The sequence below is a fragment of the Myotis lucifugus genome, unplaced genomic scaffold (assembly GCF_000147115.1).
Source record: "Myotis lucifugus unplaced genomic scaffold, Myoluc2.0 scaffold_56, whole genome shotgun sequence".
Lineage (NCBI taxonomy): Eukaryota > Metazoa > Chordata > Mammalia > Chiroptera > Vespertilionidae > Myotis > Myotis lucifugus.
In genome coordinates this window covers 2,611,271-2,638,915 of record NW_005871104.1, presented here as the reverse complement: position 1 = coordinate 2,638,915, position 27,645 = coordinate 2,611,271, and the positions used below count along the sequence as shown (strand labels likewise).

The 27,645-nt window shown below is 42.7% G+C and overlaps 1 protein-coding gene across 1 annotated transcript in view; it reads right to left on the bottom strand.

Moving 5' to 3' along the window:
• The window catches only part of TIMD4 (T cell immunoglobulin and mucin domain containing 4), a 34,618-nt gene extending 14,771 nt beyond the window's left edge, over nt 1-19,847 (bottom strand). Inside the window, exons 1-3 of the mRNA XM_023754144.1 lie at nt 19,790-19,847; nt 14,359-14,700; nt 11,446-11,778 (exon numbers count right to left, since the gene is read on the bottom strand). Coding sequence (XP_023609912.1) covers nt 11,446-11,778; nt 14,359-14,700; nt 19,790-19,847 — 733 coding nt within the window. The remainder of the gene's footprint in view (nt 1-11,445; nt 11,779-14,358; nt 14,701-19,789) is intronic.
• Between the last annotated feature and the right edge of the window lie 7,798 nt (nt 19,848-27,645).

Sequence of the window (27,645 nt, the reverse complement as noted above, 5' to 3'; positions counted from 1 at the left end):
TCATCCTACCCGACCAGCATGCAGAAATTCATAAAATTTAATACAACTTCCGTACCTTTTCTCAGCCCACCTCCCTTTGCCCCTGTGTAATCCTAGATCCCTTCCTACTTCTGGTGTTTCCCTCTCTGCCCCCCTAGCCAGTTTTTCTGCTTCCACCACACCCTCTCCCAGTGCAATTGTTCCTTGAGGGCTGGGGGTTTAGGGGTGAAGGGGTGTCTCTCTGCACTTCTTTATTGCTCCCTTCATCTCATATAATACCTTCAGGGGATCCCACAGGAACTTCAATTAGAGCTTAGCTCACTTAGAAGACAATATAATAAAGTGCTTAAGAGCTCAGTTTCAAGAGCCCAGAGACCTGGGGTTCAAACTCTGGCAAATGTCTTCACTTCTCCAAACCTCAGTCTCTTCTATTGTGTAATAGATGTAATAATAGAGTTTTCCTCAGATCCAGACAATGCCTCATAATGAGACAATGCTTTAAAAGCATTGAGCCCAGCCCTGGCATATAAGGATCACTCCATTAGTGTCATTTATCATCAATGACTCCCAAAATTATATCTATAGCCCTGAACTGTCCCTTGTGAGATAATATGTTTGAATGTATTGGCACAGTGGCAAGTCCCTATTTAGCACTTATAGTGTGAATCATCATAGTAATTACTATTTGATCAAAGATACCCATCCCACCCAGGCATCCCTAAGTGAGCCCAGGCCCCATCTTTCCAGCTGCCTGTTAGACATCCCAGAGACACTTCAAATTCAAGATCTCCCAAACAAATGTCATCCTTCCTCCTGGGGTTCCTTCCCCAGTTAACCCATCACATCGATCTGGTTTCCCAAGTACAGAGAGTTAGTCATCTTTCACTCTTACTTCAGTTACCATGTCCTTTCAATGCTAACTCCTAAATGGCTTTGATACTGTCACCTCTCTGTTGTTACTGCTGCCATCATTCTAGTCTAGATGCTCATCTCCAGCTTGAGTTATTACAGGAGTTTCCTGGGCAACCACTCTGCCTCCAGGCTTGCCCCTCTCTGATACATCTTCTACACTTTTGCCAGAGCAATTTTTCCTACAACAGAACTGAAAATGTCATTCCCTACTCAAAAACAAAACAAAACATGAATGGTTCTTTATGACCTTGGAATCAAATCTAAATTCTTTAGCCAAGTCCAGTGGCATGGCTCAGTGGTTGAGCATCGACCTATGAACCAGGAGGTCACAGTTAGGGCATATGCCTGGGTTCCAGGCTTGAACCCTAGTGTGGGGCATGTAGGAAGCAACCAATCAGTAATTCTCTCTCATCATTGATGTGTCTATCTTTCTCTCCCCCTTCCTTCCTCCTTGAAATAAATAAAAATATATTTTAAAAATAAATAAAAAAATTCTTCAGCTCATCAATCAAGTCCTTTAAGAACTTAGACCATTCCTAGCTTCCTGTCTCCATGAGATGTAACTTGACTATTAAACAATCTCCAAAGATTTCACACTCTTATCAAGTTCCCCTGTCTTTGTTCATGTTGTTCTACCTCACCCTTCCTTCTTCAATGCAATGTCCTCGTCCTTGAAGAACCAATTCAAATGTCATTCAGTGAGATCGTACTGATCCTCCTTTCTAAGATAGACTCTATCTCTTTCTCCTTGGGGCCCAAGGTCACCTTTTCATACTTCTATGCAAAACCAAGCACACTGGATGACTAATTGTTACTTACAAGCCTATCTATACTGCTAAAGTACGGCCTTTTGAAGAAGAGAGAAATGACTAGATAAGCCACATTTAATGAATGACAGATGTGAAAGGCCTTTACCAAATATCCACAAATGCAAACTAAATGCCAAGATAAAGATATGAAATCCCATTTGCAACCACCTTTTCCTGTGAGAATCCTGACTCTATGAAAAGGCCAGCTTGCTCTGGACCTTGATATATAGGCTGGCTTTGTAAAATAAAAAGATAGAGTAATAGGACAAATGTTCCTTAAAGCATCCCTCCCTAACTGCTTCACCATCCTAACGCTGGGACCAAAAAAAAAAAAAAAGGTACTGTAAAAATCTCAAGGAAAGAAAAAAGTTATTCTTACCAGAGCAGTGTTCATTCTTCCAATTTTATGGGCTTGACAGCGCAGTCCTCATGCGTATTTGTGTGCATTAAATTTGAAATTGTTCTTCAGTTTTCACTTCATGCTGGTGGTGGGTATAATGACCCATTGTGGGGCTGAGAATGAGTGAATCCTGATGCTTTAGGGTCACATATGAAAATCTGCCCTCAGGAAAGCTCTGTTGAGAGACAGTGGCTACCAGGCCTAGAACAAAGGCCAACTGTACATGAGATGAGAACTGGCCTCTGGTCTCAGGTCTCATCCTAACTCACCGCAAGCCTCTCCCTCTTGCTGGCCTTTTTTTGGTCCTCAGTTTCCCAGTTTTCCATAGACAACAACCCTTCAGTTCCCACGAGTTTATGGACACAGTTTAAAACCCATGAAAGGTAGGTGTGAGTCCCCACTCTCCCTCTTTATAGCTGTGTTGAAGTATGGTAGCAATCATCTCAGGTAGAAACTATAGTTTACCTTTAACCCTGCTGTTTGGCTTATGTACCTATTTGCTTTGTTTAACAATAGACAGGTTATTTTGATTTTCTGAATTATATAAATCATCCCATTCGATTGAATACCCTATTGATTGTAATGTGAAATCCCATTTGTAGTGGTCATACTGGTCTTAGAAAGCACATTTTCCTTTACCTGGGAAAAACAGCACAGTTACCCCAAGGTCAGAGGGCTCCAGTTAACTGTCCCTGCTGACTCAGTGTTCCGGAGACCCAAAACTGTAATTTAGATAACATGCCTAAGTTTAACCCAGGTTACCCAAGGGCTCTAGACCCAAAACTGTAATTTAGATAACATGTTGTTTCTGCTTCTGTAAACTGCTTTTTGCAAACTAGGTTCCTCATTCCAGACCCGAGGGCTCTAGATAATGTGTTTGACCCCGAGACCCAAAACTATAATTAACATGCTAAATTCTGCTTTTGTAAACTGCTTTTTTGCAAACCAGTTTCCTCATTCCAAACCCTGGGATGTAATCAATACCTTTGTGATTTTTTGCCTATATAACCTTGGAGCTGCGACCATCTTGTTACTATGAGATTTGGGAAAGCAAAATGGCCCCTCATAGTCCCAGATTGCAATAAATGTGACTCTTTAATTCGACTTCTTGAGGCGTCCTTCTGTGATTCGCGGGGTACGTTACAACAGTGTGATCTTAGAGAAGTCACTCCACCTCTCTGAGCTCCATTGGAGGCAGCTATAGAGAAGGAAGATGTGTCCCCTTGGGTGGGGCTCCTTCAGATGATGTCTGCGGACCAAACACCTTAAACGTGGAGAAGGGCATCAAAGTAGAAGATATATACTTGCAAGTATCTTTGCATGGCCAGCTTGACCACAGCTCTTTTTCAGCCATAACTTGATTTCTAAGCCTCCCTAGGTTGAGCAATGTGAGAAGGACAAAACAAGTGAGAGGCAGCAGATGATTGAGGATACCCACCCACAGGAATAAAACCAAAATTGAGAGCTCTGTAGAGCCATCTAAAAAGGAGTCAGTGAAAAGCTATCAGAATCTCATATTATTCCAATACTGAGTAGAGAAGTATTACCATACAATTTTAAAGCTTTTGTAACTTCCCCAAATTTGTAATTCTGTCACTCATTAGCTATTTCCCTAGTGTGATCAGCAGTTTAAAAAACACACATAAAACTTTGTACTTATAAGGAACAGCGAGTCAGCTGGGAGCTTTTGGAAGTGGCCTCTTGTTATCTGACTGGACGGGCCTAAAAATGAGGGTGTGTGAGTAGGAATAGCAGCAGAAATGTACCGGAGAGGAAATAGGAATCCGTCACGGTGACTGTCATTTACTAGCCAGTAATTATGGATTCGGCATTTTTTTCTCATCTATTTCCTCACTTAATAGCCCTGTGAAATAAGTACTACTATTATTTCAATTTTACAGTTTGAGGACACTGAGATTTAGAAAAGGATAGAACAAGTCACTCGCCTGAAATTCTGTAAGGGCGGGGAGGACCAGCAGGAAACGGCAGAGCTGGGATGTAACCCTGAGTCTTTCCCACTCCCCAATAGAGCTCTTTTGACCCCCACCCAATGCTGCCCAGGAGTTTGTGAGAGGAAAGGACTAGAAAGAAAGGATTTGGGATGTTACTGAGGCAGTAAAAGTGAGCCTGAGACATAATCAACAGAGGACTTAATCCCAGGCCACCTGGTTTTACTTAGGAAGTGACCTAGTCATGTGTCTCTACTCACCCTGGTTTCAGAGTCCCTACTGCATAGAGACTGGGTCTTTAGGGAGCAATTTGGAACTCTTTTATGTATTCCTGCTGCCAAGCAAATATGAATTACTCCTCAGGCTAGAAGGAATGACTTAAATTCCTATATACCTGGAGGAGTAAGAGTTTATATCCCCCTAACAGACTCCCTTAAGTGGCAGGAAGAGCCTATGAGGGCTTTTACTGTTGGTGTTATTGCTGCTTGTGTTTCTAGCTGTGTGGTCTTGGACAAACTACCCCACATCTCTGAATTCCATTCTAGGCAGCCATAGAATGGAGGTGAGAAATTGCCTTTGTGGGTAATGTTAATTTTGCCAAGATCCTCTTCAAGGCTTTACACCAGCCCTCAATCATAAAAGAAGCCTTACCATCAAAATAAGTACATGAAGAAACGAAGAGGGAATTGGGGCTATTTAGCTGGGGAAAGAAAAAATCTAAGGAATGTTACAGAAAAGGTAAAACACCAGATGACCTCTTGTTCCCAATTCAGTGTAAAATAGTCCAAGAGTAAATGAAATAAATGACAACATTTTGAAAACTTCAACTCCTTGCCCACCCTTCATCACTTTTCTGGTTGCCACCTTCTCTTCTGATAGAAAACAGCCCCACCCTAACCCGGTCCCATGGACAAAGAAGGTTTGACTCTCTGGGACCTAATTTCCCTCGAGTGATCAACATCGAGCCCAGATTTCCTGTCTTCCCACTGCATGAGTTAGTGCAAGTCAGAGCTTTCCCACAGGAGCTCGCCCTTGCATTTCATCCTGATTTATAGTCTCCCTTCAAAACCTGTGCCCTTCACTCACTCTTATCTGTCCCCTCCAAGCCTATCTTCTGAGCCTTCATGAGTGACGCCACACTGCCTCCTTCACAGAGTTAAAGGGACGACTGTTCTCTGGCTAATCAACATATAGAAAGACACTCAAATGCTCTGTTAATCAGAACAACAGAAGAACGAGATGACATTTTCTTCTCAGGAGGTAGGGATGATACGGGAAAGCAGATATTCCATGGGCAAGAAAACAAATCGGCACAGCCTCTCCAGAGGACAATTTTGTAAGAGTATTAAATTTACAAGTGCACATTTCTTGCCGTCTATCATTTCTCCTTCTTGGTCACTGCCCTAGATAGAGAACCACTTGCATAAATGCTTAAGGGGACACACACCCAAGGTTGTTTACTGCAGACTGTTCACAATGATGAAACATTGGAACAACTAAAATGCCCTCACAGGGCAATGGATACTGGAAGTTTCCATAGTATGAAATACTACACAGCAATTTAGCATAATGATGCAGATCTACATGGACAGAGGACGAAAGCGATCTAATCTATATAATGTGAGGTGAACAAAATAAAATGCAGAAGGCTGCACACAGTATAATAGCATTTTAAAAAATACACACACAAAACAAACTCTAATTAAAATCTCTACATATACATGACATAATAGAGAAAGATCTAGAATTATCATCTTCAGGAGGGGCTGGGATTAAAGAGAGGGAGACAAAGAGAGGTTTATTTCTACCCTTTTTTTTGTATCCCTCACAAAACACCTTGTTGTAATATTTGCATAATTTAAAATAAGTTAGTAGCATTTTGAATAAATGGGTGATTCTCCTACGAGCATTCCTAGCTTCACATCAGAGGTGGCTGAGGAAGGGTTTCAGAAATGAGGCAGAACAGGGAAGAAGCCAGCACTGATGCTTGTAGCAGGTTTCATTTTCATCCTGGCTTGCAGGAGGATGTAGGATGTGACCACAGTGGAACCAAAATAGCTCAATCCCAAGACAAGCAGGCAGACGACAGATTGTTCCCACGGCCAAAGACAAAACCACTCATAGGAGCACAGCCCCTTACCCCTTGGCTGAGAAAAAAATCACTGAGTCACTCATTTCCTAGGGCAGTGATGGCGAACCTATGACACGCGTGTCAGAGGTGACACGCGAACTCATTTTTTTGGTTGATTTTTCTTTGTTAAATGGCATTTAAATATATAAAATAAATATCAAAAATATAAGTCTTTGTTTTACTATGGTTGCAAATATCAAAACATTTCTATAGGTGACACGGCACCAGAGTTAAGTTAGGGTTTTTCAAAATGCTGACACGCCGAGCTCAAAAGGTTCGCCATCACTGTCCTAGTGAAACGAGTGTTGCCTGGGGTGTTGACTAGAGAACCCAAGATTTTAAAAGAGAAAATGAACTTCGGGAAATGCTTGTCTTTCTATTTGGGGTGTCCCTCTGTCCCCTAAACTGACCTCTGTCATTAAAAAAAAAAAAAAGAGCTAAGGCTTACTGAGCATATAGAACACGTCAGGCACTGTTCTAAGTGATCTGCATAAAGTTCTCATTTAATTCTCAGAAAAAAGACATATGGATGTAGGAAAGGTGTTATTATTATTATTCCCATTTTACCAACGAGGAAACCAAGACCCAAAGAGATTAAATAATTTTCCCAAAGTCACACAGCAGGTCAGAGGCAGGTTTGGAGCCCAGGCAGGGTAACACCAGAGTGTGTGCAGGAACCACTCTACCTTCCTGCCTCCCATATTGTACTATCACAAGCATTGGTTTATTTACCCCACACATGTCTGTTTTCCTCTGCTTGAGTCTAAGTCCTGTTAAGGTAACAGCTACGATTTGAATGCTTTACTAAAGTGCTAGGCACTAATCTAAGTCCTTTAAATGCATGAAGTTACACAGCTCCACAACACACCTGGGAATAAACCGAGCCCAGAGACCCTCACCAAAAAGTTGTAGAACTGGAGTCAAACCTAGGCAATCCTTTCTAGCACCCTCAAGGATGTGAATCATATCTTATTTGTAAGGTATTCTCTGCCCCTCCACTCTAGTAAATACCTAGAGAAGGCTTGATGGATGAAAGTACAAGTGCATAAAAGAATTCTTACTTCCAGTCAAGAAGGCAGCGTAGGAAAATGCAGTACTCGCCTCCTCCCAAAACCACATCAAAATTACAACTAAACTACAGAACAACCATCATTTGGAACCACCTGAAATCTGGTTGGAAAATGGAAGTCCTACAACTAGGAAATTAAAGAAGAAGCCACATTGAGACTGGCCAGAGACTGGAGATGTGGAACAAGCTGGCGGATAAAAATCAGGAGGGCTATCTCAGCTGTGAAGATCCCCCCTGAGGAGCAAGGGGTCCCAGCGCCACACCACTCCCACCTTCCCCACCTCAGGTTCCAGCGCTGGGAAGAGAAGTCCCCATAACTTTTGACTGTAAAAACCAGCAAGGATTGAGGCTAGGGGAGATGGAGGGCTGTTGGAGCCCCAAGACGTTCCTTTGAAGGGCCCACCCATGGACTTACTCAGATTCACTCACTCTGAGCCTCAGTACTGCGGCAGGGGCTCGAAAGGCACCAGAGACATATGGGAAAGAACCAAATTGTTCAGCATCAGGATGAGAGCTGGGGGTGGAAGGCAACTTTCTTTCAGACAGAAGTGCTGGCAGAAACCATTGTTCTTTTGATGAGCCCTCCCCTCACAGACCTTGCAGATGGGTATCATATCTGAGACTCCATCAACCTGGCTCACACTGTTTGCCTGACTCTCGTGATTCCCTAAGATCCCACCTTACCCAACTTGAGATCCCACACCACTCAAGCTGTTTCCATGGCTTATCTTGGCTCATGCTTCAGATTTTCCTAAAATCTCTCAAACAGCAGCATTTGGTCTCAGCGAGCCCCAGACCTCTTTCTAATTGGTCCCAGACCCAGCACTAGCAGCAGCCAGCCTTGGTTCACAGCTTGGCCTCACCTGGGTACCTCTAAGTCAGCACAAGTGCCAGCCATTTGTATATTGCTTTGTAGTCCCAGGCAGAACAGAGGCAGCAGTTGACCTTGGCCTGAACCTCCCAGGAAGCTCCAGAGATAGCATACCCAGTAGACGGCTTCAGACCATGAAGCACCACCACCCAACCTCCTCTACAAGTGTCACACTCAAGGATCGGAGTCAATGGACACCAGAATCCTGCTGAAGTAAGTCCTGCTGTGTGGGGTGGGTCCTGGCACAGCTGATCCTCCACAGCAGTTGGTGGTTGCAGCCAATCCCTACAACTAATAGGCTAGGGGGTGGAGGGGGCGCGGTAAATTCTTCCAACTGACATGTCAACAGCAATCAAGGCTCAACTACAAGAGGGGGGTTTACACAGCCCACATGAGGGTGAGGGCATACCTTGAGTGCTCAGCTTGGGTGATGGGAGGCTGTGTCACTAGAACCTACAGAACACCTAGATATTAGGCCAATCTACCAAGCCTGGGAGATGTAGCAGCTCTACTTAATACATAAAAACAAACAGGAAGGCTGCAAAAATGAGGAGACAAAGAAATGTGTCCAAAATGATAGAACAGAAGAAAACTCCAGAAAAAGAACTAAACAAAATGGAGATAATCTACTAGATGCAGAATTCAAAACACTGGTCATAAGGATGCTCAATTAACTTAGGGGAAGAGTAGATGAACTTAGTGAGAACTTCAACAAAGAGATAGGAAACATAAAAAAGAACGGGTCAGAAATGAAGGATACATAAACAGAAATGAAGAATACATTACAAGGAATTAATAGTAGAGTAGATGAAGCCAAGGATCAAATCAGAGATTTGGAAGATAAGGAAACAAAAAACAATCAGAACAGCAAAAAGAATTTACTAAAGAGAGAGAGAGAGAGAGAGAGAGAGAGAGAAAATAATGTAAGGAGCCTCTGAGACAATTTTAAACATACCAACATTCGCATCAGGGAGGTGCCAGAAGGAGGAGAGAGAGCAAGAAATTGAAAATCTATTTGAAAAAATAATGACAGAAAACTTTCCTAACTTGGTGAAGAAATAGACATACAAGTCCAGGAAGCACAGATGAACCCAAAAGAACACCAAGACATATCATAATTAAAATGCAAAGAGTTAAAGACAAAGAGAGAATCTTAAAAATAGCAAGAGAAAAATTAGTTAGTTGCCTACAAGGAAGTTTCCATAAGATTGTCAGCTGATTTCTCAACAGCAGGTTTGCAGGCCAGAAGAGATTGGCAAGAAATATTCAAAATTATGAAAAGCAAGGCCCTACAACCAAAATTACTCTACCCAACAAAGCTATCATTTAGAATCAGAGGACAGATAAGAGTTCCCCAGATAAGAAAAAGCTAAGAGTTCATCACCACCAAACCAGTATTGTATGAAATGTTAAAGGGTTGTCTTGTAGGAGGAGGAGGAGGAGGAGGAGGAGGAGGAGGAGGAGGAGGAGGAGAAGGAGGAGGAGGAGGAGGAGGAGAAGGAGAAGGAGGAGAAGGAGAGGAGAAGGAGAAGGAGAAGAAGAAGAAGAAGAAGAAGAAGAAGAAGAAGAAGAAGAAGAAGACGACGACACAATTATGAATAATAAAATGGCAATAAATACATATCTATCAACAATTGAATCTAAAACACAAAATAAATGAACAAGCAGAACAGACTCATAGATACTGAGAACATTTTGACAGTTGCCAAATGGGAGGGGGGTTGGGGTGATAGTTGAAAAAGGTAAAGGGATTAAGAAGTACAAATTAGTTGTTACAGAATAGTTATGGGGATATAAAGTACAGCATAGGAAATATAGTCAATAATACTCTAATAACTATGTATCATGTCAGATGGGTACAAGATTTATCGGGATGATCACTTAGTAAGCTAGTAATGTCTAACTAATCACTAGGGTGTATACCTAAAACTACTATAATAATTTATGTCTACTGTAATTGAAAATTTTTTAATGATTTAAAAAAAGAGAAAGAGTTTACCTCCACCATAAAAAAAACAACCAGTCAAGTGAGTCCACCCCTTAGGAGTTTCAACAAAGAAGACTGGTGTGCTTGGAATCAGAGTGAGACCGCTGAGCACCCCCGAACCTAAAGTAGAAAGGCTAATTTCTAAAGATGTGCTGCCTCAAAGAACTCACGAATAAATCAAAATCAATCTGTCAATCAATACATCTCCTTCACTCTTTCCTTTACTCCCTCTACCCCCCCTTTCCTCTTCCACTCTCTTTTATCCCTTGTCCACTGGAATGAATGAGCACAAATGCAGCCTTTCCATCTGTTCACTGATGCTCTATTCACTGTTTCCTTCTCCTCAATCTAAGAGGTAAGGAAAGAAACATGAGCAAGGGTCCACATACCTTTGGGTGTGAATAAAGAATTGTCTTCAGAAGTTACCTCAGGGAGAAGGGAGTTTTCTGATTCTGGAATAGAAAAAAGTCTGATGAAAGGCAGCAAAAAAAAAAAAAAAAAAAAAAAAGTGTGCTGAGTGTGAGATCTGGGGCTCTTTTTTATGGTAGTCTTTGTGCTTTTCTACATCAAATTTTCTTCAAGGATTGCAAGAATCTAGGAGAAAAAAATTACAAATGTATTTTAAGATGATTCTTTTAAAGGTAAATGGAATAAAAATACCTACAAAAATTAATTGGTTTAGAGTTCGTGGACTTTAGGTGACTATTCAGAGTATAATAAAATTAGCCAATTGAATATTGTTAAGCTATTTAGATGATCCAGACCTTATTTTGGCAGCTAAAATGCCTAAGAAAGCCTTCAAGCTATCGCATGATTGCTTTTTAATAATTGTATTTTCAGAATCAGAGGAGGAAATGTGGTGGGAACTTTGATAAGGCCCTACTAGTAACCCAATGAGAGGTCCAAGATGCAGGATCAAGAAGGATTCAGGAGAAACAAAAAAAAAAAAGACAAAAGATAACCAGTTCACTATCAAAAATTATTTTGAAGTCTTTCTTAAACCAATCTCTAATGCCCAGGCAGAGACTTAACCCCTGGCAAATGGAACTGGAGCCTGACCTGAGGTTACATTCCTGGTTCTTCAATAAACATCTCCAAGATTCCTGGAGGTCAACTGAAGAACCAAAAAAGTTGACTTTTCACAAACAAAGGAAGAAAGAGGGGGTGGGGGAGGAAACCACAAAACAAAGAAAAGGAATAGTTTAGTGAATACACACACACACACACACACACACACACACACACACACACTGCTAATTCAGTAGAGGAACCCCATTCCAAGGGACTCATATACATATAATCAGCAGAAGGGAAAGAATGGTCAATTGTGCCAGGTACCTGCAGTGAGAGTGGACCCTTCGGTGGAAGGCACAGTGGTCAGAAGAATGGTGGTTGCCTCAGGAAGAGAGCTTGGTGTTGTCCATGGGCACGTGGTTGTCATTGTTGTGAGGGCAGTGGTAGTTCTTGTCTGAAGTGGTGTTCTCGTTGTGAGGTCAGGTGTAGTCATGACTGTTGTTGGAAGCACAGTTGTGGTTGTTGGCATAGCAGTGGTGGTGGTGGTGGTGGTGGTGGTGGTGGTGGTGGTGGTTGGGCGCCGGGTGGTTGGGCGCCGGGTGGTTGGGCGCCGGGTGGTTGGGCGCCGGGTGGTTGGGCGCCGGGTGGTTGTTGGGGCTGTAACCAACAGAAGATATATTTGATACCAAGTGGAGATGGAGGAAAAAGGAAACAATACAAATACATCTGGGACCCTTCCATTTCCCTCTGTTTCTACTGCCTTCACCTAGTCCACTCTTGGACCATTGTAATTGTCCATAAAAATTGGGTTTCTTGCCACTAGTCTCGGCCTTTCCAATTTGTTTTTCACACATTGGTTCGAGTAATCTTTTAAAATGATAAATCTAATTATGTCAGTCCCCTGCTTAAAACTTTTTACTGGGTCCTCCTTGCCTGTAAGCTAAAAAGCCTAGCTCACAATCTTGGCCGCAAGGCTCTGGCCCTGTCTTTCCTTCCAATCTCATGTCTCTACTTCACTCTCCATCTTTCCCCAGCCCATTGGCCTTTCTTCAGTTCTTTGAACATATTAGTAGCCTTCTGGCTGGAAGAACTTTATACCTGCTGCTTCCTAGTCTCTCTCTTTATGAGGCTGACTCCTTAGCCTTCTTTCTCAGCTAGATGGACACTTCTGCAGAGAGGTCATCTGTGTTATGTAATAACAATTTTTTTGCACTCTCATACTTTACCTTCATAGCATTTATTACATTTCATAATTGTACATTATTTGATGATTATTATTTAATGTCTTCTTCTCCAACTAGCTGGTAAGCTCCATGAGGGAAAATCTGGTTCTCTGGTACAAATCTAATACCTATTATGGTGTCAAGCACATAGTAGGTGTTCCACAAATATCCATGAGTAAATAAATGACTGATTAAAAGTGAGCTAAATATAAAATTTCAGTCAAGCAAAATGAATAAACTCTGGAGATCTGCAAAACATTGTGCCTATAGTTAACTCACATTAGGTGTTCTTTTCACAATAAAATAAAATTAAAATCTAAAAACACTAAGTCCGAAGTATGGTGAGGTGCAGTCTCTTTTGGATATTAAAGATTGGTTCATGCAAGCACCACTCACCCGCTAAACATTTGAATTTGGGTTCATTAGCCACAATTATTCTCCAGATACCACCTTACCAAATATGCCAAATTTCCATGAACGCTAATGGACTGAAAGACATCATTAGTTTTAAGAGAACCTAGAAATGACCCCACAGAGTTTGGAGGTCAAACAAGTATTTTATAAAATAATAGCTGGTTATACCAACATTGAAAAGAGTAGACTCAGATTGGCATCATTTAATTCAATAAATCAGAATAGTTATTTTGAGAGAAAAAATATGCTAATGTATACGAAAATTCTCCAATTAGAAGCATCCACATCAGTTGTTCTCAAATTTTAAAGTGTATTAGAATAAACTAACAAACAAAATAGAAACAGACTCATAGATACAGAGAACAAGCTGACAGCTGTCAGGGGGTTGGAGGACTGAGTGAAAAAGGTGACAGGGTTAAGCAAACAAACAAAACAAAAAAACTGAGAGACAGACACCAGTATGGGGATTACTGGAGGGAAAGGGGGTGGGGGAGGTGGAAGAGAGTGCAGAAGGGATAAATGGTGATGGAAGGAGACTTGACTTGGAATAGTGGACACACAATACAATATACAGATGATGCATTATACAATTGTATACTTGAATCCTATATAATTTATTAACAAATGTCACCCGAATAAATTCAATAAATATTAAAAAACAATAAAATAAAGTACATTAGAGTCACCTAAGGAGCTTGTTAAGCATATTAATATCCAGACCCTGCCTTCGAAGATGCCCTTCCAGTTAGGAAAGGAGCCCCAGATTCCTCCATCATTGATGAAAGCTGAACACAGGGCTTACTTTACAAGGCTCCATTCCAAACAAGCAGAAAAGGTCGTATTGTTAGCATTATTTAGCCATAGACTGCCCTCCATGCAGCTCAAATCTTTTGTTTGTTTGTTTGTTTTTATTAATCCTCACTGGAGGATATTTTTTCCATTGATTTTTAGAGAGTGGAAGGGAGGGGCAAGGAGGAGAGAGAGAGAAACATCAATGTGAGAGAACCACATCAATTGTTTGCCTCCCTTGCAGCTCAAAGCTTTAGGAGTTCCACCTTATTCCAAATTTCACCAAAAGCAAGATAGTAACAGAAGGAAAAACATGCCTGAAAATGGCCCTGAAAGTCCCCGCATCACATGCCCTTTTTTGCTGCCAGAAGCTGCAACCTACTGGCTGATGGGCTGAAGCTGACCACAGACACACTTTATTTAGCTTACACAGTATGTATTTTTCTAAATGTTGAAATCTTTGCCAACATGCAAAAATCAGTATATCTCACATAAAAATTGAGAGATCTGTAAACAGTGGGCAACAATCCCAAAGGTAAAAAGCAGCTGCCTTCTTCAGATTGACCCTGAAGTTTCCTTCCCAACCCACCACCCTCCAATCATTTCTGTGGCCTTTCTTGCCCCCCGCCCCCCACCGTGGGCATTTGCCCGCACATCGTGGCTCCTATTAGTCGGAGGAACACTTCTGAGATGTAATCCGTCCACTCATGGCTTAAGGAGTTAAGGCTTCTCTCCCTGCCCCCACTGAACCCATCACCCATTAGCCACCAAATCTCTCCTTCCACAGGCACCAGCCCCTTCCTGTGCTCACCTCTCGTTAGCCTCAGGACAATGTTCTTCTTCACATCATTGAACCAGCCAGGCACCTCTATGCGGCAGCAGTACACAGCGCTGTCACCTTCGTTGGTGTTGAAGATGGTCAAGGAGACGTCGCCTCTCCTGATACTCCCCAGAAGCTGGTATTTTGCTGACTTCCGGGAGAGCACCCTTGTCCCATCGGTGTGGAGAAGTTCATCATTGCATTTGGATTTGGGACACGAGCCTTTGCCCCAGCACATGCTGTGGCTGCCCTGAGACCACGATGCATACATGCAGGGCAAAGTCACCGACTGGCCCACGTATCCTGTCACGACAGTCTGCGCTGCAGCTGGAGCTGTGAGGAGGGATGAGAAAACCAGGTCGTGTGGTACTGACGTATCTCAGACATGATCGTGGTTGTGCAAACAGATGCTTCCAGGAAGATGCACAGGGTGGTAGTGTATGTGTTTCTTTAGTCTAAATTCTGATGTGTGCTTCACCAGAGCTGAGCTCCTAACTCCACATCCTTCCATCCCCCAAGTGGAGACAGCTGACCCACCTGAGTGTCTAAACTCATTTCCACAGCAAGACCTTTTGCTGATGTTTCTCTCTCTCTCCTCCCCCCTCCCTTCCACTCTGACCTTGAGTACCGTAAGATAAACCAATAGACTCTCCACTGAAAAATCCTGACCCTTTAACTCAATTCCCCTAACTGAGACAAACAGCTCTAAACATAGCACTTTGCCTACTGTATCCCAATGAACAGTGATTATGTTCTATTGACTTGAATATCTCAAATGGTGCCGGGAGCCGGTCCATCCTTGCTGCTTGACACAGTCGCTGCAGGAAAGAAACATCTGCACAGCATATGTTTCAAGGGACCTGGCATATATAGCATATTGTTCTTAATATATTTGCTCTCTTTAGCGCCATGTGTTTTAACCAAGGTCACCTCTCCGAGAAAGGTTGTTTCCCCAGGTGGGGATCTTTCCCTGAGGTTAGGGAGGGGATACAACCCCTTAATTAAGTGCCAGGCGGGTAGTTAAGCTACATAATCTTTACTCCCTGGAATGGAGATAAGAAACGCCCTAACCTTTGTAATAGAAATTGACAGGATTAAAATCGGCTGGTATAAATATGGATGTAACAAGACAATAAACATCAGATCCTGATCAGTTCCTAACCAGAACTCCGACCAGAACTTTGGCTGGAGATCCTGGCTAGAGGTCCTGACTAGGCTGCTGATCAACTGAAGGCTGTCTTCGTGTCATTCCTTCTTCGCCGACTCCGTCCACACCTTTGGGGACCCCTGGACCCGCTGGGATTGGACCCCAGCAAAATGGGTCTCCCTCTGTCCTCCAATACTGAGAGGGCTATGGCAGGAAGATGGGCTGCCAGACTATATACCATTGCTCTCTCCTTTCAGCACAGGAAATGAAAAGGAATTGCTCTGGACCATTTATTTGTTGTTAGACAATATGAAGTTAGGTGGAGTTTGAGGGTTTTTTAAATGTTAGAACTGAGTGAAGCAGACCACAGGAATTAGAATGGGAGCTGTGGCGTACAAAAATGCCAGAGGGTAATATGGGAGATATCACTACTGTGTGGTGTATAAGTAGGTTTACAGTTGTGAGTACGTGAAACACAGAATTTATTCTTGTATTATTATTTATTAATTATTGTATTATTTTGCATGTGAACAATTGTAAACCTACTTGTACCCACTCTAGTTCTAAGATGAAGTGTCCACTTTTCCCAACTTTGGCTGCTCATCAGCATGACCCGGGGAGATTGTTAAAAAGATATTTTATTGACCAACCCTGAGTCAGAATCTCTGAGGCCAAAGCCCCTGGAAATGGACATCACCAAACTCTTCTGATATCATTGGCCACTCCCCCAGTGTGTGAGGACCACAGGACAAGCTCTTTGAAGATCACATCCATTTCTGAGAATCTGGGAAACATTCTCACTGCTGCCAGCCCACTGATTTAATTGAGTATCAGTACTTGTTCTAAACAATAACAGAAAACCTACTGAAGTGAGAGCGAGGCAGGCTGAAGCTCCAGACCATCAGACTACATCCCAGGCACCAGGTTCCTGCTTTCTGTTTTCCTCCAGGAACCCCCTTGGCCCATGAGACCCCATTCACTAGCTGTGTTGACCCATTTGGCTAAGTTGTATAAGACATGGCCCACAGGCCCTGACCTGGTGTCAGGAACGTCTAGATATCCCTCTCTAGGGGGAGGTGAGCAACCCTAAAAGGCGCCCAGAGAGGAAGCCGAAGGGCGTGCTGCCTGGGCTTTCCACAGTGGACTCCCATGATGAAGGTCATTCCAAATACAGAGCAGCCAGAGCCTTCCCTGCACTCACAGCCTCTTCGCTTTGCTGCAGTGAAACTGTTTCACAGACAATAAATGCTGTAGAAGTCCACTCTGCCCACCGTCAACCCAGGAAAAAAAATAAGCAATTCATTGTCATCACCCTGTGTCATGACACATAGCAACACAGAACACGTGCGCCTAAAACAAATAACTTCTGAAACATAGGCTTGTTCCTATTTATATTGGGAGAATTAATTTTAAAATAGATGCAAGAATTATTTCTACTGGCAAGTCATCAGTTTACTTTCCCAAGTATTATAGCATCACAGGAAGCATCCTACTTCTTAAGGCGCAACAGAAAAACTAAAAAAGGACATAACAGGCAATTCATAGATGAGGCGATATGAGTGGCTAGTAAATTTCACCTATTTGGCCAAAATTTAGAGTGCTGATAAAAGCAATTTTGGGCCAACAGGGATCTAGGAAAAGATAGCTTACCAGAGTCAACTACACAGAAATAGGGTAAGAATTGGTATAGCCATAGTGTGGGCCAATTTGACAGTTTCTATTAATACTCAACATGCGCATGTGCATTCTAAACCTTACCAATTTTGTGTTTTATTTACCCTAGAAAAACACACATGCACAAGAAAACCTAATAGCAAATGTTTATTGCCGCCTTCACCTACATGTGAATGGAATGAACGTGTCTACGTGCCTGGCAAAACTGGCACATTCATTCCATGGAATCATGCATAGAAGATTATTAGAATTAGATAGACTTATGCCAGTTGGCATGAAAACTCGGTCTTACGAAAGTATGAAAAGGAAAATTTTAATATAACACATATAATGTAAAAACCATTAATAAAATAAATAAATAAAACAGTTCACACTGTGTATGTGCATGTGGGGGTGGGGGTATAGATATATGCATAGAAAAGTTTCTGGTGGGATATACCCCCAACTCATTGTGTTGGTCCTCTCCATGACGATTGGAAAGGGATGGGGCCTGGGGGTGGTCCTCAAAAGGGATTTATAGCTTTATTTTTTTCACTAAGGGTGTTTCTGTATTACTCATCTGATTCAAAATTGATGGTTTTGAAAAAAAGGAAGCAGGCAATTAGGCATTTTGCTGTGGCAGAAAAACACCCATTAGGCGTACATTGTAAACCTCATGGGCCTTTGTGTTCTTGGAGGAAAGCCACAGTAAGCCTAACCTCATTGTCATCGTAAAATAAAGGGGATAATGACTCCCCTCAGAAAGCGTTTCTAAGGTTCACATGAGACGAAATATCAATGCCACATAGAATTAATGAAGTAACCAAACACAGGAGAATTTAGAAATAGGACCCAAAAACCCTGCGTTTTTTTTCCAGTTACAAAAGTATCCTGAAGCAGAGGAATTGTTGGTGTCAAATCAATTCCGTTTTTCAGTAGCTACCCAGGATGGTGTGGGCACAACCTGGGTTCTGGTGCCAGTGGTGTCTCCTCCAGCTGGTGACCTCAAGAAAGGACCTTCCCCCACCCGGGTCTCAGTTTCACCATCTGCAGCCTGGAGTTTCTGATTCAGCATCTTTGAAGGGCATGTGTAGCTTTGATGGATTCTCGGTGATTCTGAACAGTCATTCTCTTCTAATTTGGTCATTTTAGAAAAGACCCAAATGAAAAAAAGAGAAAGTTTACCAGCTACTGTCTCCTTTAAACAGGGTTAAAGAAACCCACCCTAGCTCAACCAACAGCTCAGCAACCAGCCAGTAGCTGGCTATGTGGACTTAGACCCCAGCAACTTTCAGCATGACAAAATCAAGTTCCCAGAACACCTCAAGTTCCCAGAACAAGATAAAGACCATTGAAAACATTGATTTAAAAAAAAAAAAAAAAAGGCAGACAGGGGCTGCTTTTATTCCATTAACTGCCACAGTGTATCTGGGGAGATAAGCAGCTCAGTGACCTGTTCTCTGATGTGGGAGGGGGGTGAGGTGGGGGAGGGGGGTGGGAGGGGGAGGGGGGTGGGAGGCAGAGCGGAACTCCAGGGAGGACAGGAACTCATAGCAGAAATCCCTGAATCAGCCCTGACTGGTTTGGCTCAGTGGATAAAGCATCGGCCTGTGGACTGAAAGGTCCCAGGTTTGATTCCGGTCAAGGGCATGTACCTTGGTTGCGGGCACATCCCCAGTAAGAGGTGTGCAGGAGGCAGCTGATCAGTGTTTCTCTCTCATCGATGTTTCTAGCTCTCTATCCCTCTCCCTTCCTCTCTGTAAAAAATCAATAAGATATATTTAAAAAAAAAAAAGAAATTCCTGAATCAGTCCTGAGTGCTCAGGAAAAGCCCACCTTTGGAGGAGACCTGAGGACCCATGGGCTTGTAGAAGAGAGACAGAGAGAACTGCATGGCACAGGCTGGACAGGTAAAGGAAACACCTTTGCTGTCCTTGAAAGATTCATTCGCAAGCAACTACCAAACTTTTAAAACTGCAAGAGACATTAGATACTGTCTAGTTCTACTCTGGTCTGATCCAGGTCCCTCATTTCACACAGGAGACAGCCAGGGCTTGTTAAACGTGTTCCCAGTGCCAACTGTCAGCGAGTGGACAGGGCTTGGGCTCAGCACGAGCATCTGCCCTCTGCCACCAGGATGCACAGGTCTCAGCCCAGGGCGGACCTCTGTATCGTCCAAAACCTGGGAACAATGTGCAAGAAGAAACCGCTCCTTGAAACCTCCTCCCCGGCAAAGTAATCCAAAAGGCAAACTAAAACTGACAATAAAGAGAAAGAGGAGAATTACCAGAAGAGCCCTTTCCAGAGCAAATTGCCCTCCATCTGACAGCACTGATAACATCTGCAGAGGACATTTCTTTTCCCCATTTCATCTGACCCCTTATTTCGGTGTTTCTTCTTAAATTGTCATTTCTGATATGAACACAAATGACCCCACCCTGAAACCCCCAAAGCGGCCTCAGGATACAACTTTGTATGACAGCAAGAGGAGAGACCACCCGAACAAGAAACCCTGGGTGGGGGAGGGAATGAGGTGGGCTTCTGCTCCCTAAAGCCCACCAGCCAAGGAGCCCCATCTCAGGGTGCGGAGCCCCCCTCCTGCATGGCAGGTCACACACTTACTCAGATAAAGCCACCACAGCTCCCTCAGCAGCCAGAGGATGACAGGCCCTCTGGACATTTTGACTGTCGGCCGACCCCAGGAGCCTGTCTGTCTGTCAGCCCAAACTTCATTTCTTATACTCCAGTTAATGCTGACAGGGCGGGACCTTTTTGTTTTCATTTCTCTTTTTTGGGCTCAAAACCTTCCCTTTCCCCCATCCTGAATGGCCTTCCTGGATCTGGGATGCATGAAGACATGCACTGAGCACTTTTCTCCTGGACACTGGGGGGGGGGGGGGGGTGCACAAATGGGGGCTGGGGGTGTGATGGCGTGGGCGAGCGTGTAGTACATATTCCTTTATCTTAGAAATGCAACTATCAATAACAATGTTTGTATCTAGGAGGGTCACACACTGGAGAAAGACACTAGGCTCGGTTTTCTTCTCTTCCTAAGGTAGGGTCCGTGGACAGGCTGCATGGAATTCACAAACATCCTCGATTTGCATGACAGCATTAAATCATAGCGTTCTTGAGAGAGGGATCACGACAGTTCTAGGTATTTCATGTCTTTGCCACCTTCTTCTTTTGCATAGGGGAGGTTTGCTGTTGTACAGCCAGGCCTCCCTCGCTCTCAGTCAGTACATCTCAAGTTATGTCATTTCATTCATGGCCATGGTATTTGGCTCAAAGAGGGACAAGTGACCCACAGCCAAGGGTACATAATCTTGGCTTGTTATTAGGACTTTTGAGAGACAGGGACCCTCCCTATTTTCCAATGGTCTTTGAGCTGTGAGGAAATGAGGGTGAATCCAATGTTAGCCATCCCACCACCAGTAGGTGAAGCCGGAAGACAAGTGGAGAAATAGAGAAGCCTGGGGGTCTTTGACCTGGTTTGAGCCCCTGGAACAAGGCACACCAATGTACCAATAAATTCTCTATGGGGCTTAAGCCAATTTGTGTTGGGTTTTCTGTCATTTGGAATTAAAATACCCCAATTTCTTAAACCTAGAAGGACTTCTACATAGTAGCAATTTAGCTGATGACTAAAATTTTCCCCTTTCTAAGAGATTACAACTATTGACTGCTCCAACTACCTGTTTCATTAAACACCAGCTTCACCCTGAGCTTTCAATTATTTGTCTACCTATTATGCTCTACGGCAATGATTTTCAACGGGTGTGCCACGGCACACAGTATGTCACAAGAATTTTTTAAAAATGCAATACCTGACTGTTTAGTCAGGGGCATGGACCCCTTTTCCCTTAGATTGCCAAATGGAAAAATGACAACAGCCAACACAACAGCCATCTGGTGTGAGTGAATCAAAATTATATCTATTTTTTGTCAGATCAGCAATAAATATATTTTTTGGTATGCCTCGGAATTTTAGTAATTAGTTAATGTGTGCCATGAGATGGAAATGATTGAAAATCTCTGCTCTAGGCCTGTGGGATTTCTGCTAGACTCTAGAAATAAAGACAAATAGGCATCCTAATCTTAAGAACCTGACAGTTTTAAATCTTTAAGCAGAGGAGGTATTATCAGGCCCCATTTTAAAGATAAGGCCATAGAAGGCCAGAGATAAAAGATATTACATAATAGGAAGAAAATTGAATTCAGGTTTTCTGATAAAGAGTTCTTTGCAGTAACCAGTACTTCCTTTCTGGTAAATGGGGTTAAATGTAATCCTGCTTATTCATTTTTATTTGTTCGTTTCTTCATCAATTATAGCACAACTATGGCCCATGGATCAAATCTATCTTTGTAAATACAGTTTTATTGCAACACAGCCATGGTAGGTATTTAAATATTGTCTATGGCTGCTTTCACACTACAATGGCAGAGTTGTGTAAATGCAAAAGATACTGTATGGTTTTAATAGAAAAAGTTCGCTAACCACTGAACTATATATTGAGTTCACGCTATGTCACACCGCTCTAAGCACTGAGACTGCAATATAACATCAGCCATTCTTGTCCTAAAATAAGCTCCCAGGCTAGTGCCTCCTAGTGAGAAAAAAGTGAGTTAACAGACAATACAGCACTTGATTAGATGTGACAGGGAAAGGACACTATTAGAGTGCTGGGGAAAGATTTCTGCCTAGTCTTGAAGATAGAAGAACAGTCAAGGACACTTTTTAAATATAAACCTAAAGGACATTGGAGAAGGTGGGGATGGGCTGGGAAGAATTTCAGATAGAGCACATAGAAGTTCTGATAACAGTGATAACAGTGAGGCATTGTAAACTAAAGGAAGAATTTCACCTTTATAGGTGTTTGTTATAGTATTTAAAAGTAAATTTAAAATTTAAAGTGTTTTCTTGCCCAAAAAAAGGTAAATGAAAATGTAAATAAAATAAAACAGGGCTGCCGAAACCGGTTTGGCTCAGTGGATAGAGCGTCGGCCTGCGGACTAAAAGGTCCCAGGTTCGATTCCGGTTAAGGGCATGTACCTTGGTTGCGGGCATATTCCCAGTAGGAGATGTGCAGGAGGCAGCTGATCGATGTTTCTCTCTCATCGATGTTTCTAACTCTCTATCTCTCTCCCTTCCTCTCTGTAAAAAATCAATAAAATATATTTTAAAAAAAAATAAAATAAAATAAAACAGGGCTATGTGTCAAATAAAATAAAACAGGGCTATGTGTAGATCAACAAGGAGACCTTGCAGAGATCCAAGAATTATGACTGCACGAATTTCACTGTGGCTGGACCTCAAATCAGGAGGGAAGAAGTGGAAATGCCAAGTGAGGGGACAGGAACACAGGCTGGGGTCAGATCATGAAGGTCCTGATGAGCAACATAAAGGCATATGAGCACTGTCCAAGGGCAAATAGGAACCCAACTTTTGTGGATTATTATTGAGCCTGAGAGTAAATCTATAAAAGAAAAATATTCACATCTGGGACTGTTTTCATTCAAATGGTGTCCAGAACTAACTAAATCTAAAACCTCTAAATCTCCTCCAGTTGGGCAAGCTTTGACTGTGTATTCTTTTGAGGTCAGAAAATGGCTTAAATCAAGGAAGGGAGCTATTTTATGAGTTTTTGTGTTTTAGTTGTGGGGGTAGAAGGGCAGTCTCTCCAGCTTTTGTTAGCCATGGGCATCTATTCAGCAAGCTTCCTCTCATTCTATGATCCATGCATAAGCCTCCTCTTTTTTTTTTTAATTTCCTACTAGAGGTCCTATGCACGAAATTCGTGCAAAGGGCTCGGACCTCGAAGCCCCAGCTTAATCCAGAAGGTTGTCCTAAAGGTCATTCAGCTGTCTAGTCTAATTAGCATATTATGCTTTTATTATTATAGATGGGATGGAAAATGAGATGCCTGGGTTCCATCTTGACCACATACCAGCTGTGTGGCTATGAGCAATTTACTTCCCCTATCTGTGTTCAATTACCCCTCTATAAAATTAAGATAATAGTAACTATATCTTGAATTGCTGTGAGTACTAAATGAGGGGGCCCATAGAAAGCATTTAGCCGAGTACCAGACAAATAGTAATACCCAACGAATGTTAGTTATTATTCAAGTAGTTGTTATTTAGGTAGTGTTAGATAGAGTAGCAGAAAAGACAGAATGACCTGTTTTAGTTGATATATTTCATGTCTGTCAACATTCCATCCTTTCTGGAACCAACCCTTCCTCAATCTATGTGGATTCAGTCGGCATTTGAGTAAGGTGGGCATATGCTTTAAGTATAATCGTTCATTTAAATCTATTCTCTTGCCTGGCTGGTGTGGCTCAGTGGTTGAATGTCGACCTATGAACCAGGAGGTCACAGTTCAATTCCCGGTCAGACCACATGCCCGGGTTGCGGGCTCCATCCCCAGTGTGGGGTGTGCAGGAGGCAGCCAATCAATTCATTGGTGTTTCTTTCTCTCTCTCTCTCTCTCTCTCTCTCTCTCTCTCTCTCTCTCTCTTCTCTCCTCTCCCTCTCTCCCTCTTCCTTCCTCTTTGAAATCAATAAAAATATATTAAAAAATAAATCTATTCTCTTGTGGGAATTTATAAAAGGCAAAGAAATAGACTGATTTACTTGGAAAAGCTGGTTCAATCAGACATGAAGAGTCATGAAACTTGAAAAAGAAAGGTGAGTAAAGGATGACTAATTTATCCATCCATCCAAAGCTTTATATATGTGGCCAAGCTTCTGCTTTCATGCTTTCTTCCAAGTAATCCATTCCACCTCCATACAGCCCTAGTTGTTAGGAAAATGGAAAGGAATTAACATACACTACACTGTGGCTATTTGCTAAGCACTATGGTAAGTGATTTTCACATATAATCCCAATAACAAACCTGTAAAGGAAATATTACCTTTGCCTATATGTACAAGAAAAGAGGGCTTGGAAGATGTTAAACAAAACTTAACTCAAAATATAACTTTAATTTGTTTATGAGTCTGTCACTAAAATAGTCAGTTGAATCACTTAGGAATCCATTCACTGTGAGTAACAGAAAATCCAATTCACAGAAGCCTAAACATATAAGGGGTTTGTTTTTTCTCTCATAACAAGAAGTCTCGGTATAGGCAACCCAGTGATTCCAAAATATCACTAAGGACCCAGACTCTTCTCTTGCTGTTCCTTCATGTTGGTTTGTCACAACATGGTCACAGGAGGGCTAAAGTGCTTCTGGACATCAAATTCATCTTTGGGCAGAGGAACGGAAAGTCATGGGGGCTTTTACATCATTATTCCTTGACTTCTATTTGGGAAAGACAGGCCTTCTAAGCCAGTGGTTATCAACTTTCTGGCCCTTTAAATACAGTTCCTCATGTTGTGACCCAACCATAAAATTATTTTCATTGCTACTTCATAACTGTAATGTTGCTACTGTTATGAATCATAATGTAAATATCTGATATGCAGGATGGTCTTAGGCGACCCCTGTGAAAGGGTCGTTTGGCCGCCAAAGGGGTCGCGACCCACAGGTTGAGAACCGCTGTTGAGCTGCCTTAACCTTATAACTTATTATCCAGAATGAGTTCACTAACCAACTCTCAGATCCATCCTATGAGATGTCTATGACTTGGTTTAGACAAATCAGAACCATTCCTTGAGCCTAGGGTAAGAGGCCTAGTGTTTCTGAGAGCAAGGGATGAAATATGATGGTTCCCTGGAAAAATGTTAGAGTTCTATTAGGAGATGGAAAGGCTGTTGGTGGAACAATGGACAGCATCTACTTTATCAGGGCATTCCTCCAGAACTGTGTTTACACCTCCTGTGGCTGGCCCAATGCCAAACTTCCAATAGCTAACAAGTTCTTGTGGAATGAATGAATGAATTAATGAATGAATGAATGAATGAATGAATATCTTGACTCCTTAAAGGGAGAAACTGATACAAAGTAGAAAGAAGACTAGAGTGGCTGTAGGAGATGCAAGTATTTCAGTAATTTCTGTGAGATCTTGTCTGACCTCTCTGAACCTCATTTTCCTCATCTGTTAAATAAGATTGAATAATCCCTGCACCATGAAGTTGATTTGGGGGTTGAATGAGACTACTTACGGGTAAGTTCTTTGAAATCATTAAGAATTGGGAAAATAATGTTTTGTTTTATAAGCGATAGCAACAAAGATAAGGGGAAGCTGGCATGAGTCAATTGAACTTTGAAATCATCCTTACAAGGGGGCCTCCCCAAATAGAAAAGGAGAAATGAAGCCGGGGTGGATACATGTTCTGATTGGCTCAAGAAGTCATTGTTATGTTGAGTTTACCCTCTAAAGATGAGTTTCTATTTGAAGAATGGAAAGTGCTGAAATCTTGAAAATGCCACTCTTATTCTTCTGGGAAGGTCAGGATTTGGATTAAGAAATTGAAAGTGAGTAAATTAGATGTAAGAAGGAAAAAGTACAGCATTCAGCAACCCTAAGGGATATCGTAGTTGGCCCAAATATAGTGAAATTACTATTTCCAGGTCACATTATATTATGGAAACTCAGATAAATATAACTGGCTGCCTTTGGCCACTGAATTCAATTTGATTTAATACATCTAATGACAGTTATTTTTACAAATATTCCAGTTATCTTCCAGACATATGCTGGAGTAGCATGTCCCACACCCATGATGTTAGATATGGCCACATGACCTGATTTGGCCAGAACATGTGGGCAGAAATATCATTGGCATTTGCAAGTGGAAGCCTATAAGAATTAGTGTACATGGTGTAATATATAGATCTTATAACATAGAAACCCACACCGAAACCTATATGTTCATGTTGACCAATGTTACCTCAATAAATATAATAAATAAATAAAAGAATTGGCGTGCAATTCCTTATTTTCCCTTCTCCTGACAGAGCAACTGGCTCCAAATAGTGAAACCTCCACAAGCCCTGGTCCCTGAGTGAGAATGACATCAAGCAGGAACCCCTTCCTTATTGACCCTCAATAGAAACAAGCAAAAAGAAAATTTTATGGTTTTAAACCACTAAATTGTTTAACTGCAGCATAATGGAATGTATCCTCATACCACGTCAGTCAAGTGGAAACAGCAATGAGAAGTGGTTAAGAACATTCTCTGAAGTGAGGATTGGAAGCTCTGACACTTACTAGCCACCTGGCCCACCATTCTACATCCCTGTAGCCTTGCTCTTCGTTCTCTGTCAGTCTAGATCTGTGGTTCTCAGATCTGTTAGCACCTTAATCAGAAGAGAAATTTCTAAAAAACATGGCCAGGTTCTACCCGAGACATTGTGATTTTATTGGTCATGGGTGGTCATAGGCTCAAATGTGCAGGTAGGTTTGGGATCCACTGGTCTAGAATTCCTTAACTCTTATTTACTTTTTAATCTTTATTGTTGAAAGTATTATATATGTTCACTTTTCCCCCCATTGACCTCTTCTAACCTGCTGTGCACCCCGCCCAAGGTCCTTAACGTTTGTTAACTGGTTCAGCCTTCAACACTCAGCCTGAATCCAAAGTTCCCACTTGAGTTCCAGTAGCACACACCTGATCTCTATAATTAGAACATCAAATTAAGATTATCTATTTTTGTATCTACTTTCTAACCAGAGTATCTCCTGGAATACAGGGACTACACTAAAATCTTCTTGTAGCACCAGCACCTAGCATAGTTCTAGAGGCCCGGTGCACGCATACATACACCAATGGGGTCCCTCGGCCTGGCCTCCAGGGACAGGGCCAAAACCAGCTCTCTGACATCCCCTGAGGGGTCCCAGATTGCGAGAGGGCAGTTCTCTGGTGACGCACCCTGGAATCAGGCTCCCTCCTCTCTGGTTCCAGGTGCATCACCTGAGAACTGCAGCTGCCAAGTCACCACAGCTTGACAGCTCCTGCATTGAGCATCTGCCCCCAGTGGTCATTGCACATTATAGCTACCAGCTGGTCAGCCGGTCAGCTGGTCGCTTAGGCTTTTATATCTACACTAATAATAGACAAATATGTAAATTGACCATACCTCCATGATGCCCCACAGCCGATCAGGAGGGAATATGCAAATTATGGGGAAAAGATGGCAGAGGCCATGGAGCCAGCCAGAGCAGGCCACCTGCCTGGGCTGGCCACCAAAGGAGGGGCCTGTGGGAGGCAGCCACGGAGCCGGCATGAGTGGAAGGGAGGCTTGGGTCACCCAGGCCAGCCACTGAGGGAGGGGCTTGCAAATGGCCCTCAGCCCCTCACCCAGGCTGGCCATGCCACGTCGGAATGAGGGTCCAGTTGGGGGCATGGCCAGCCTGAAAACGGCCCTCAGTCCCTTTACCCAGTCTGGCCATGCCCCCATGGGTGAGGGTCCCCGCTGAGGGGTGTGGCCAGTCTGAAACAGCCATCGGCCCTTCACCCAGGCTGGCATGCCCCCCAGCAGGACTCTCACCCCATGGAGTGTGCTGGTCTGCAAACTGCCTAGCCCTCG